This window comes from Thalia democratica, chromosome 3 (assembly GCF_965202585.1).
Source record: "Thalia democratica chromosome 3, ktThaDemo2.hap1.1, whole genome shotgun sequence".
NCBI lineage: Eukaryota > Metazoa > Chordata > Thaliacea > Salpida > Salpidae > Thalia > Thalia democratica.
In genome coordinates, this window is record NC_139167.1 from 71,750,623 (window position 1) to 71,764,704 (window position 14,082).

Below are 14,082 nucleotides of genomic sequence, written 5' to 3' on the forward strand. Positions count from 1 at the left end.
GGTATAACTAAATGTTTATCAATTAGTCAAGGAACATAAGTTTACAAAGTCTAAAGATTTAGAGAGTTACCATTTAAAACATATTTTAAATTAAAAATATACAATAAACCTAACTTGTGGAATATTAAAAAGAGATTTTATTTTACTTTTGAGTTTTTTAGAATTCTCAAATGCGTAACTAAACGAAAGTGCGTAACCCCACGAGTGCGTAAAGATGCGAGAGGTTACTGTACAAATAATTTTTAACCAATATTAAATTATATTTTTTTTCTAAAAAATTAGGTACTTGTGCTCAGGTATGAATACTGAAATTACATTTTCTAAGGCAGGAGTCGGCACGCTCTTGGTAGTGGCGGGCAAAAATGTAGTTTAAGTCACAACATCACTTTTTTCTATCTCCTGTAAACTATACCAGAAACCTTTTTTTTATTTTATCTCAGACTTCATAGAGTTTAGTTATGTTTTAAAAAGCAACATGCTCGCGAAACGCATTTAACCATTCACGGAAACTTTAACTTTTTCTATTACTTTTATCTGTAAACATTGTCTCCGCATTTGGCTCGAAGAACACAGTTGGCCAATCCAAAGTTTAAGGTTTACTTTTATAAGAAAACTGTATTAGTACAATAGACAGTAGATTGTTCGTATTAATTGTTAAAATATTTCAAACCTACAGCTTTTTTTTATTAGATTTGCTAGTATTTTATTATAATTGCCTAAAAAACTGCATATAAATAGTTTATTTTCTAATCAAATCATTTGATTTAATCCTTCCATTCGGCACCCAAGCTTTTCGCGAAGAATCCGTAGAATTCGGCGGCATCTTCAATCTGAAATAAACGAGACTAATTAATATTTTATAAATTAAAACAAAAATTAATGATAACTTTATCATCTAGTATTTTTATAAACAACGTTCTTAATATAAATTATTTTTATACAATTAAAGTTTACTTTTGTAAAACTTGTGTAACACGTAACGTACTAATTTTATCAACGTGTCTTTGGATGTCAAAACATTAATATAATTAAATAAATATACAGTTAAAAGTTTAGTGTACCAAAAGTTATTTTTTTACCTTGTACAGCTGTCCCAGAGCTTAACATGCTTAATTTAGCAACATTTTATTCAAAAAAACAAAACAAGTTGTAAGGAGAAACATAAAATCATATGTAATACGCAACAGTATTTTAAGCACATTTAAAAAACTTTCTAAAAACATTTTTCAAATAACCTGATTAGGGTAAGATTGTTATTAAATTAATGTTTGCAACCGAATATTAACTACAAACTTTGTCAGCAGCGGTTTTACTGCAGCTGCAGTGGCCCGCCTTGGTGTCCACTTTCAACAGAAGGGGGTTTTTGTTGGTTGCCCCCAGCTTGTCTTGCACGGTTGCTATGTACTTGTACGAGTGGTGGGGGACCACCACGTCGTCGTGGTTACCGGTTTTCACTAGCAACGAGGGAAACTGGCCGCTGGATGGCACGTTGTGAAGGGGGGAATACCTGGTAAGTTTTTTTATAGTTTCTACTTTTTGTAAACCTTTAAAAGTTTTTTAAATACTATGAATACAAACAAAAACTAAACAGTTATAAATAAAGTTTTCACGTTATTGGAAAGTTGTTGAACTGGCTAATGTCTTGAAAGTTTTGTGTATGGTGTTGTTTGAATAAGTAAAGTTTTGTTTTTAAAACTTTTATTCTATTTAAAAAATTAACTATTCACTATCCTTAAAGTTGATTAATTTTCATAACTGTGATAACGAATTTTGAAAGTCAAAGTTTTTAATTGTAACTTGAAAATTAATCTTTTTGTACTATCCTTATTTGCGTGATTAATATTAAGTATAGATAAGAACTTTGATTAATATGATTTGCTTGTCTAAAAATTCAACTTTTGTAAATTATACAGAGTTAATATTTAATATTTATATTCTAAAATACCTGTTTTTTTGCGTAATAAACTAATAAAAAAAAAATTAATTTATTTATTTGTTTATTTATTTATTTAATTTATTAATCTATTTGTTTATAAACTAATTAAATTAAATTAATTAGTTAACTAAATAATTAAACTAAAAAAATAAAATAAATAAACTACCGAATAAAAATTTAATTATTTCAAAGGATTACTACTTAATATATACAGGAATAACAGACTTACAGATTGTATAATGTAATCAACTCTAAGCATTATGTAAACCAAATAAAATACAATTAACTTGTACAAACAATTTAACATTTATATCATAACTAACTTGTACAAATATTTAAATTGTTTTTTTATAGACGGATTTCCGAACTCGTTAACCCAGGATTTACCAACCGTGAACTTGTGAAAGTTTAGCATGTCCATTACACTGTTAAAAAATATTATACAAAATTAATATTCAATGACTTCATTCAACACAAAACCTTTGTATAAATAGGTGTATTAAATATTTAAATTTAAAACGTCCGTTAAACTGTTGACATATTGTAAAGTGTTTTGTTTGTCATAAAAAAGCTTTTGACTCTGTAACTTTAGTAAATAACTAATAAAAGTAATAATCGTATAACAGTTATACAGAAGAATTTAAATCTGAACATAGTTTCTAAAAACTATCTTAAACAGACTTGGAAGTAAACCGTAAAAAATGGTATGACTAAATTATCATGCAACTTAAATTTCACTTTAAACTCAATTTTTCACCTAACTTACCAATATTATATTTTGTAATGTAAATCAATATTTTAACAGAACAAGTAATTTTTAAATTTTAATTGAAACAACCAACCCAACACTGGCAACGACGCACCCGAAAAGTTCCGGGATCTGATTGAGGCAGGCGGCCACTAGGAGGCCCCCGTTTGATTCCCCGTTGATTCCCAGTCTGTTTGAAAATTCGAACAAAAGTTACCAGGTTTGTTTCTTGAGAAAATTTTAAACAAATCGTTGTTTGTTGTTGTGCTTACACGCTTTGTTTTTGTTAAATTATTTTAAGTGTTTTGTTTACTTTACTCATTTAAAAAACGCTGGTCGTTGAATTCTATTGAGTATGATTGGGTTATAAAAAAAATTAAAGGATGTTAATAAATTTTCTGTTGTTTAGTTTTGTACAAGTAACAACCGCCGTTGATTGCCAGTCTGTTAGTTTTATTGCTAACAAATAATTAAAACAATTTATTTAAGAACATATAATTCAATCAATTTCAAATGCGTGCATCTTATTCAGATATATAGTTCTAGCTAAAACAATAGCTTCCATTCACTCAAGTCTATTTTTTAAACAACGATATGCGTAAAGTACCAAAACTGCAGTAAAGTGTTGCACTAAAATCTGAAATAAAAGAACTAAATACAATTGTAATTTTTTAACTATTTAACTGCTAAAATTAATTAGTTACTGTACACATAAGACTTAATTAACAAAAATAAACAACTTATTTACAGCTTTTTAGTTTAAAAAACAAATTACTAATATATTACTTGTTTAGTTACGTTTTTTAGTATATAAATATTAATCGTTTTAAATTTTGTGTGTTTAAAGAGACTATTTCAAATTAATTTTCTAAACACATAAATTATATCATCTTCGTAAAACTAAAATTTTAAGTGCTTATTATTAAGACTGTTTTTTTTTTCTTTATAACCAATTTATAACAAACTTTTTGGGCTGAGTGTACTTGTTAACAACAAGATATTTGGCTGCATATTTGAAATCGGTGAAACAATTTTGCTTGTTGTATTTCATTCCACCCCGATGCCATTCTTTACCATATTCACTGTAAATTTTAAAATAGTTTTGTTATCCTTTATAACTTTGTATGTGTTAATATATAAACTACATTTAAATAATTATTTTCTTAATTAACGCTGGTGGGTTTAAAAAAATAAAACATGTTTTGTAGTCCAATGCTATGGCTTTTTTATCTATATTAATTTGTATTCATTTAAAGCTGTTTAAATAAACTAAATAACTCAAATAAACTTCATTCTAGTGTTTATTTCATTTATACTGTAAACTAAGAAAAAAAAAATTAAATATAGTTTTTTAATTGGATTTTTTAATTACAGTTTAATGCTTGTGTTACTTAATAAATTATTTTTAGTATCTAAGTGATATTAATAATTTCTTCTTTTTATATATATTTATTATATAGAAATAACATACACAAAATAAACTTTTGCTTGGTATTTATTATATATATTTCTTATTTCTAATTCTCACCCTCCTCCCCTGATGTTAGCCGTGCACCAAATTCCCCCAAAGTGCTTCATCCACAGACATCTTGTTATGCTGAACTTGTTCATAACGGATCTATTGAATCCACCGTATCCGTACAACACACACGGGTTGTTATAGTCCAACTTGACATCCTGTGTAGTTAAAAATCTGCACATTCTATGTTTTGTTTACAGTGTGCACTCAAATTGTTGTACTATTTCCACTTGTTTACTTACATATGCTTTGTTTATTAAATAGATAAATAAAAAATCAATGGGTGTTTGTAGAGAATAAGTTGGTTTTAAATTTTACGATTTTTTTTACCGTAGTGGCTAAAGACCATGTGACTTGTACTATTACTTTATGCAAATGATATCAAAGTTGTATATAAACTAACAAGTTGTAACTATTTGATAGCTAATTTGTAAAACAGTCTCTGTTGAAAAATGATGTTTAAAATGACAAGTAGTAATACTAGTTAAACATTTATATTTTAAACTTCAGAACAAAACAGTAATATAATCTTAACACTTATTTTATTCTACTTCCAGCGTTTATATGATAACAGGTATTTGAAATATTAATTTCATTTATTAACATCTTATAGGTACAAAACTGCGAAATACATTAATAAAATAACCAACATTTTTTTTAAGTTATTTACATTATAAAATAAATTTTTTATTATAAAATACCGCAGCATAAAACTTTTTTTCTTTTTAAAACTAAAAAATGTGCTTCTTAATAAAAGCATTTTTGTGTATTTTAACTTAAAATTAACCTTTCTGTGTGAAATAAACATGGGGACTTTAGTACCGTCCTTGCTCTCATAAAACACTTGAGTTGTTGTCAATTCGTCTTTGTCTATACCTTTTAACTGACTCTCACGGAAAACCTTTGTAAAATTTTTAAAGTATATTAAAATGAACTAGTTATCACCTAACATATTTTACATACTTCACCTTTAAAACAGATTTTATTTAATACTTATAACGATTTCGTAGAGGCAAACATCAAAAATAGTTAAGAAGAGGTTAAGTATAGTAGATTATGATTAGGGTTGATAAATTTATAACAAGCTTTTTTTAAAGGAAAATAAAAGTTATTTCTTAACTTTGCTTTTTTTGAAGTTAAAAAGACGTAATTTAAACACATGTAGAAAAGTTTTATTGTCAATTACGACAATTTTAAATGCCCTTTGAAATAAAAACGGGCATTGGTAAACAAACAGCTAGCTGATCATTTGTGAAGTTGTTCCTTTTTTACTTATAACCACTTTATTCATTGAATTGTGATTCTTTGTATTTATATATATATGGTTTATATACGTTGTTTTTACTTTATTATTCTAAAACGATACTTACAGTTAGCCGATCATTCGTGAAGTCATACTTGAAAATAGTGCTTGGCATGGAAGTGGAACTGAACGAGAACAGCAAGTAATCGCATTCTCTCTTTCCCGTCAACGAATGAACGCATCCCGCTTCAATTGGAATCGTTTTCAGGAACTTTCCGGTTTCCAAATCGTGAACTTGCAGAACATGCTGCAAAGGTGATGCTGGTGTTAACAAAAACTAAAAACAGAATTTATAAAAATCGAAGTTTGTGTAAACGCCTTTAATCTAAAAGGTAACAAATGTTATTTACCCTAAACAAATATATTGAATAGTTTATGTAAAATGTAAAAAAGCCATAATATATTTTTTAATGTACTGATGCAGATTATTTTTAAAATACAAAAATGGATTTGAAACTTACATTCTTTAAGAATTGAATTAAATAAAAGTTGAGTTTTGTTGGATTTTTTATGCAATGAGGTAAATAATGTGAACTAACATTGGTCCTTAGAAGAGTAAGCTTAGCTTTTAAAACCTAAAACAACTACAAGAATTTTTAAAACTAATAAAATTAACATTCAAGAAACAAATATTTTACTTTTCAGAACATATTTTACATTTAATTGCAGCAAAACTTACTTCATATTGTTTAAGCATTTTCTGTTCTTTATTTTTATATTATTGCTTAATTATATTAGTTTAACATATGCATTCAAAGCTTATATATTGAAAATTTTCCGAATTATATTATTGTATAACTTGCTTTGAAATTTTAATACCTTTTTCTTTTGTTCTAAGTGTATACTATTGTAATTTATTTCTTACTTTATTTTTATCTACTTTTTGTAATTAAAAGTAAATTATAAAGTATAAAGCCATTTTAAATAATTTTGCTACGGAGGTTTCCAAATTATAGTAAATTGTGAGAGAAAATTAACTTTGTTTCTAGTTATCTAGTTTAAATATATAGAAAAAACCTAATTTTTTAATTTTAGAAGTAGTCGTACTTTATAATTAGAAAAAAATAATAATTGTTCAATTACACAAACAGTATCAATAAATGTATCGTAACAAAATAATTTATATTTCTGTGGCCAAGAAAAACAAGCTACAAAAAAATTAATTGTTACAGTTACACAAAGCATAAACAACAAAAAAAAATAAATTTTACCTTTACATCCCTCATGTAGCACAAAACCATACAGTTGTTATTGATGACTTTTACAGACTTTAATACATCAGCGTCATGCTCTTCAACTATCGTCTGCCAGTTTTCCTGATAAAAAATGTATATAAATAAGTTATAATTTGTGTATTTGCAATTTACTCTACTACAGGGCTCGATTTTTCAAAGTAAAAAATCAGATACAATAAAGATACAAATGTATGTTATTATAACAACAATGTACCAAATAGCAAGGCCATAGATAATTGTCTTTAATAAATCTCATACTTTTTAATATTTTTTATGAAGAAATCAACATATTTTTTTAGATTAGGGTTTCATTAAAAAAACACCCATTAAAAAGTATTTAAAAAATAAACGCCCTGATTTTATAACTATTACCCCTATATTTTATATGAGTAGCTGTCAAAATTTACAAGGTCACTTTTGCACGAAGAAAGTTTTGCACGATCAGACAGTTTTGCACAGTGACATATTTGCACAAATTGATTTTTTTTTCATTATCTTTTTATTAATTTTTTTTAGTCTGTTTTTAATCATCAATGTTACCCCTAACTTAGGGCGTCGCGAGGGGTGGAACGCTGGAGCTGTAACATCACGTAAAAAGGTAAACAGTTGTGCTAATTTTTCTGACTTTAAAGTTTAAGCTTTTAAACACGCTGCTATAAATGGGGCCCTGATTCAGCTGTACAACCCCAAGCTATGTTAAAGGAACTTTATTTTAAAAGACAGGAGTTGAGCTTAAAATGGTATAATTTTTTCTATATTAATTTAAAAAATAAGAAAGTTATGTTACCATAAGGTTTTACAAAAAATACAGTCAAATGTGTACATAAACGTCATTAATTTCCCTGCTAAATATTTTATTTTCAAATATTTATATTTAATATTTGAAATGTTTGTAACATTAGATCTGCAAGCTCAATCTGTGTCACCTGCATCTTAAAAGTTTTAAATGTTCATGATCATTTTTTGAAAATTAACTACAACGCGATAAAAATAAGACATGTTGACCTCGAGCAGAAGAAACCCGAGCAGGATCAACTCGAGCAGGAGAAACTCGAGCAGGAACAACTCGAGCAGGGAAAACTCGAGCAGGGAAAACTCGTGCAGAGAAAACTCGAGCAGGAGCAATTCAAGTAGGGATAACTCGAGTAAAAGTATTTTTGTGCAATTTTTTCTTCATGCAGTTTTGACCATTTCATATTTTATACGTCAATAAAGTTGCCATAATTTTATAGTGATAGAGGACCTGAGGACTCATTATATAAACTAAGTATTACTATAAAAAGCCAACCTTACTAATACATTCTAAATAGTATCTCCTTGTGATATTTACTTAAGCACTGTTCAATAAGTTTTACAATTTATTACACAATTTAACATATACAAAGTAAACACACACTATAAAGAATACATAAACATAATAGTTGATTAAATAATACTCAGCTTAAAAAGAGTTAACAGGTGGCTTCGGCTCACCATTCTACCAAAAGCAACGTTTATTCAAAACTATCATATTTAAGCATTGAGAAATTGATCTTTTTTTGCAATCTCTTCTCTTATACAATAAACAAAGCAGTGAAGCATGCATTACTGCTACAATTTGATTTATTGTTAATTTATTAGTATTAATTTTTTCATGGCTTCCTATACCTAAATAACTATGTGTGTTAAGTATACGTTATGTGCAGAAAAGTTTAAGAACTAGTGCCGCTACTTTTAAAGAAGCTTGAAAACAAACTCAATGTGGTAACGAAATCTGAGTCAAAATGACAACTCTGCTTCTCCGTGAAAAAAAATATTTGAACAAGCTGAGTAGTTCTAAGTTATGTATGTTTATGAAGTACTTTTAAAAACTTGATTATTTATTATTGTAGTAATCTTTGTGTTGCTGTATACTTTACCAGCTCAATTAAACTAATCTGTTTAAAGTACGATAAATAACGTTAACAACTACGCATGCTTTAGAATATCTTTACTTAATTAGTTGTCTACTCAACAACAACAACTAGAAAAAAAACAACAACTTTTAGATCTTCAACTGAATTAGATAATTAATTTTACCTTATAGTCAATTTTGATATTAATTGTAAAGATGTGCCTAAAATGTTAAAAGCAACAAAAAATCACCTCAGCAGGGCTGTTAGCATCGACTTTAAAAATCTTCCTTCTCGGTGCGTTCAAGTCCGTGATTACTGTGAACACACTCCCAACGTTGTTAATTACCTAAAGGTTGTTTGTTTTTTTCAAAACTATAAATGAAATAATTTATAATTAACTAGAAGTAACATTGTTGTATTCACGTTTACAAAGCAATACTATTAGATTTGAAAGGTCGGATAACTATGATCAATAAATGTAGTTTCAAAGTATTTGTTTGTTTGAAATTATAGAACATTAAGCAAGCTTTTTTGTGAAGATTTCAATTATGTACTTTAATCAAAAAGCAAAAAAGTAGTATTTGAAACAAAGTTAAAGGACTCACACTGTATTCGGCGTCGAATTTACCAAACAGTTTCTTCCATTCAACTGGCAGTGACGTCATCTTGTTTTCCATGAGAGGAGGAAGCTCTGCGTACAGGATCACGTTTTTTAGAGTCTTGTCCGGGACGGACAGCAGAACGTACTGGCCATCCTCAGTAACACACGCTCGACTAGAATTTGTATTTTTAGATGTGTATTTTAATTATACATTTAAATAACTGTGTGAATTAGAATTTAAAAAGTGTCTCGTAAAAGCAATAAAATTGATTTTAATTCTTAGTTGTACTTGAAAATGAAATGCACTTTTCTAAACATTGCTGAGATTAAATGCATGCACTTTATATCGTATAATTTAGAACTCTAGATTTTTTAAGAAATTAATGTTGATTATTTAAATAAGAATTTTAGCAACATAAAAATCACTATCATCATTGTAAATAAGTACTTTTGCACAACCCGTTAAAATGTTATTTTGCTAAGAACTTTAATAAAGGTCGAAAAAAAACATAAAATAAAAGAATTTATGTGTATTTTATTACAGTCAAAACTTTTCTATAGTTGTGTAGTTATTATTTTAAAAAGTAATAATGCTAGTTGCTGTTAAATTCTTTAGATTTTAAACGCTATATTCAAAAAAGCTGGTAAAATTTAAAAAACAGTCTTTGTTTCAATCACAGACATCAAATTAATATGACATGCGAAAAGTTGCTCAAAAGGTGACTAAGTTCGGTTAGTTTCCTGAGACAACTAATAAACAAACAGTGTCTTCTTGTTAATTCAAAAAAGAATTCTAAAAATCCAAACAAAATTATGGTTATTATGATTCTTTAATGGAACTTTATACAAATACAAATATAAATAAACAAATATTTTTACTTTATTTACATTATGCATTTTGGGTTTTCAGGAAATTCAGCAAAAACCGCATCGTTTGCTTGATCATCTCCAAGAAAGTGGTAAAAAAGCTAAAAATCAAATTATATAAATTTATTTTCAAACATTATCATTACATTATCATTTATTGCTTTTATAATCGGACAAAGAAACACGAGAATTAAAATAAATAAGCAAAGAACAACGATTTATTTACAAAACATATTCAAACACTTTTTTTTTTAATAATACAGTAATATGGAAAATTTTGTTATGCACTTTAATTTAAATATTAACGTCTAACTTTATATAATTGAGTCATTATTTAACGTATTTAATTTATTGAAAAACTTTAATTAACTTGAAAACAATGTAGTTTAAAGGATTTAAAAACGTTTTTTAATAAACTGTTGCGATTTCAAAGGTTGTTAAAAAACAGCTTAAGTTTTATTTAAATGAAAAAAATTTGAATTAAATTGTCTTTCGAAGTTTGATTATTAAAAAACTTATTAAAATAATATTTTTTTTAAACAAATTTTTTGATTTGATTTAATAACAAAGTAGTTTCAGTTTTAAGTATAAAAAATATAGAAAAGAAACAAAAAAAAACTTTTCGTTTGGGTGATTTGGTAGATTCAGTTCCATTAGCTGTTCCAGATTGTTCTCTATACGCCTGTTTGATTTTAAACTAAATAAAATAATTAAAACTTTTACACAGTTGACTGTCAAGTGGCCATTGGCCACTATATTGACTTAAAAATTAAACCAATAAATTATTTAGTTGTTTAGAGCTAGGCTTCCTTTTATACAAGAATTCTAGGTTTTTTGGCAATCCCTTTTATAATTACTTCACTATTTAAGAATAAAAACATAATAACAAATAAAAACATAGATCTTGCCACCGCTAGAAACGCCTGAATAAAAATACAATAAACTTACATTGTAGAAACAACCGAGATTATCAGGAGTCCAATCGAAGCAGGAATCCTTTACTCTTTTGATTTCGTCTTTCAGAATTTCACCAGTTTCAACGTTTTTGAACTGAAATTTATATATTAATCAGCATAAGTACTATGTGTTAATCTATACAATTGAATTAAGTTATGTTCTGTAATTTTAATCAAAACGAATTTTTGTGTAACTTTTTTTCTCCTTCGTAATGCTCTTCTAGTTTAAATTTCTCTGGTTTTAGTGCCTCGGTCCGGCTATGACAATATATTTGCAATATAAACAATAATAATGCCATTTTACCTAGTACTGATAGAGAAACTAGTTTCTATATGGTTACATAATGTTTAAAATATACCTTTGTTTGTTATTTTTTAGTATCTTTAAATTCAACTACATGTACACAAACCACCCAACATTTAGTTTTTTAATAGTTCGAGGGATTTTGTTACCTTGATAGTTTTCCAATCGGATCCGACTTCAATGACAAAGTAGGCGCACAGACTGCCGTCTTTGGTGAAACAAAATCTACCGGCTGAAACGCTCCCGTCTTCAGATAGCAGGTTGGGATCGAAGAAGACTTCACCTTCTTCATCTACGCTCTTCGACTTGTACAAGACGCTGGTAAAATTGTTAGCAAATAATTAGTAAAGTTGTTAGGTTAATTTGTATGTTTACTGTATATATCATTATATATGTTTAAGTCATCAAAGACAACCTTTCTACTAGAAGTTCGTCATTTTATAAATGAATTTGAAAATTTCAACATTTTTGTTGATTATAAGGTATGTTACAACTGTTATTATCTAAAAATTAAAACTGATTAGTCACTTACTCAACTTAACAATGGGTAGATATTGTTGCAAAAACAATGACTCTAATTGTATGAAGTTCATTTAAATTGTTTTTTTTTTCGAAAAAATTTTAGTTTTCAGTAGTTTTAGTAAAAAAACCAAATCTTTTATGAAGGTGTTTCAACTTTTGAAATTGTTAAATAAAGAGCTAATACTACCTCCAATTGTACTTCATAGTTTAACATTTTAAATTACTTTTAGGTCATTGATCTTTAATTTTAATTTTTCATTAGAAAAAGGTAAGTAAACAATTATGATTTACTTTAGTTAAAGTTTACATCGGAGTCAGTAAACTTAAAGCTAATATTTCCATTATAAAAACTATCTGCAGCATAAAGGATTCAAGTTTAAGTATGAATGTTATTTTAAAATAAGTTTCTTAAAAATTTTAACATTTAATGCACATTTCTTAAACTTTTTAATTTACTGTTGCTAATGGGGCTGTTTAACTTATACAATGTTAGGGGCCTGGTTTATAACGCAACGTGCGCTTTAACTTGTATAAGAGATGTCCCCAAGATAACAGTTAAACTATAGTCGATAAATACGCTAATGTAACTTACTTACTATTTACTGAAAGTTTAATATACAAATTACTTATACTACTTTTAAACATAATTCGAGTCTGAGTTGATCAAATTTATTTACAATAAAATTGCGAAACGAAAATATGATAAAATACTGTACAGCATAAAACTAATAATCCGAATTATCAATTCTTTTAAAATACTAAAATAAATAATACAAATAAGCTGAAAACTAATTGTTTTTTAAACTAAACCCATAAAGTAATACAAAAGTGAACTAAATTCACTTAAACAAGATCGAAACCATTCACAACTAACTTTAGCGAAAAGCCGCAATGACTTGAAGCTAACTGCTACGCAGCCAAAACTAAAAACCTGTTTTAAGCGTGTTTGTTTAATTTATAGAAAGCTTGAGAGAAGAGAAGAAAGAAATAAAATGTCAATTACCGCATCATTTAAAAACTGTTTTAAGATATCTAAATTTGTAATAGATTCTTTTAAATATACGATATGCAGTATCTTCGTAGTTTTATATAATTCTATTAGTTTTAAAATTTGTTCAAAATATTCTCAATCTTTATTTTAATTCATACAAATTAACAATAATTTAAACGAATACCATTTGTTTTGAAGTCCAGTGTTGTGCCAGTAAAACCAGTTTGGTCCTGCTTTGAAAGGAACTCCGTGGTAAGGATTATCATAAAGTTCAGTATACCTATTAAAAAAATTTAAAAAATTTTACAAAAATAATACGATTTTAATAAAATGTTTATTGCTTCAAATTATTAACTCATCAGTTTCCTAATATAATTTTTAAAACCTCAAGTATTCGACAAAACAGTATTTTTTAATAACATTTAGCTAAATAAAACACAACTTGAATTTAACTGTTTTGTTTTTATGATATAAACAAAAGTACTTTTCTTTAAATTTTTCCCTGTCAGGTAACTCATTTTTCAGAAACTGAGAACTAATTTCGTTTTGTTGTTTCACAAAATTTTTAGTCATCTCATTCTCCGGGTCCTCCATCCATTTGTAGTTGTCCACCACCTGGTGATTAATTATTAAATTGGTAAGGCACACTTTAGTAAAAACAAATTATTTTGTATATTATTAGATTTCGGAAAAAATACATTTTTAATAACTAGATAAAATAAGTAAAAATAATTAAAAAATTTAAAAAAAAATCAATTTTTTGTCAGTCTTAAAACCATTTAAATAGTGTTAGAAAACTTATATTAGCATAGTTTATATTAAATTTATTAGTTTAACTTGTCTTCACTTGGCAATTTTAAAAGTTTTAAAAAGCAGTTTTAAAATTATTTAAAGTTGAAATTTGATAAAAACCGTGACTATATTATAAAAACTCACAGTCTTTCCATGGTAGTCTTCGCTGACTGGATCTTTATGAACTTTCGGATACTCAATTTTAGTCATTTTAATAAGTTTTATTTTCTGTAAAATAAAATTTGCTTCATAATACCAAGCATGAAAATGAATTAGAGTTATAACAATTTAAAGAAAATAAAGCTGTTTTTTTAAATGAATTTTATTGTTGATTCACTTAGATTTTATTTAATTTTGGATGGTTGTGTTGTGCACAGTAAATAAATTACTTAACCAAATAAAAATCCTATTGTTGTATAAACTAATATTAAAAA

At 26.9% G+C, this 14,082-nt stretch overlaps 1 protein-coding gene across 1 annotated transcript; it reads right to left on the reverse strand.

Moving 5' to 3' along the window:
• Window positions 1-764: 764 nt before the first annotated feature.
• LOC145832516 (prolyl endopeptidase-like) lies at window positions 765-13,858 on the reverse strand. The gene is made up of 18 exons (XM_082939832.1): window positions 13,793-13,858; window positions 13,341-13,471; window positions 13,041-13,136; window positions 11,493-11,661; window positions 11,032-11,133; window positions 10,703-10,765; window positions 10,105-10,184; window positions 9,221-9,389; window positions 8,866-8,961; window positions 6,718-6,822; window positions 5,574-5,753; window positions 4,991-5,104; window positions 4,213-4,361; window positions 3,650-3,766; window positions 2,779-2,874; window positions 2,260-2,361; window positions 1,294-1,507; window positions 765-830 (listed from the first exon to the last, which is right to left on the reverse strand). Exons 1-18 carry the CDS (start codon window positions 13,856-13,858, stop codon window positions 765-767), a joined length of 2,115 nt encoding a protein of 704 aa, XP_082795958.1.
• Window positions 13,859-14,082: the final 224 nt, after the last annotated feature.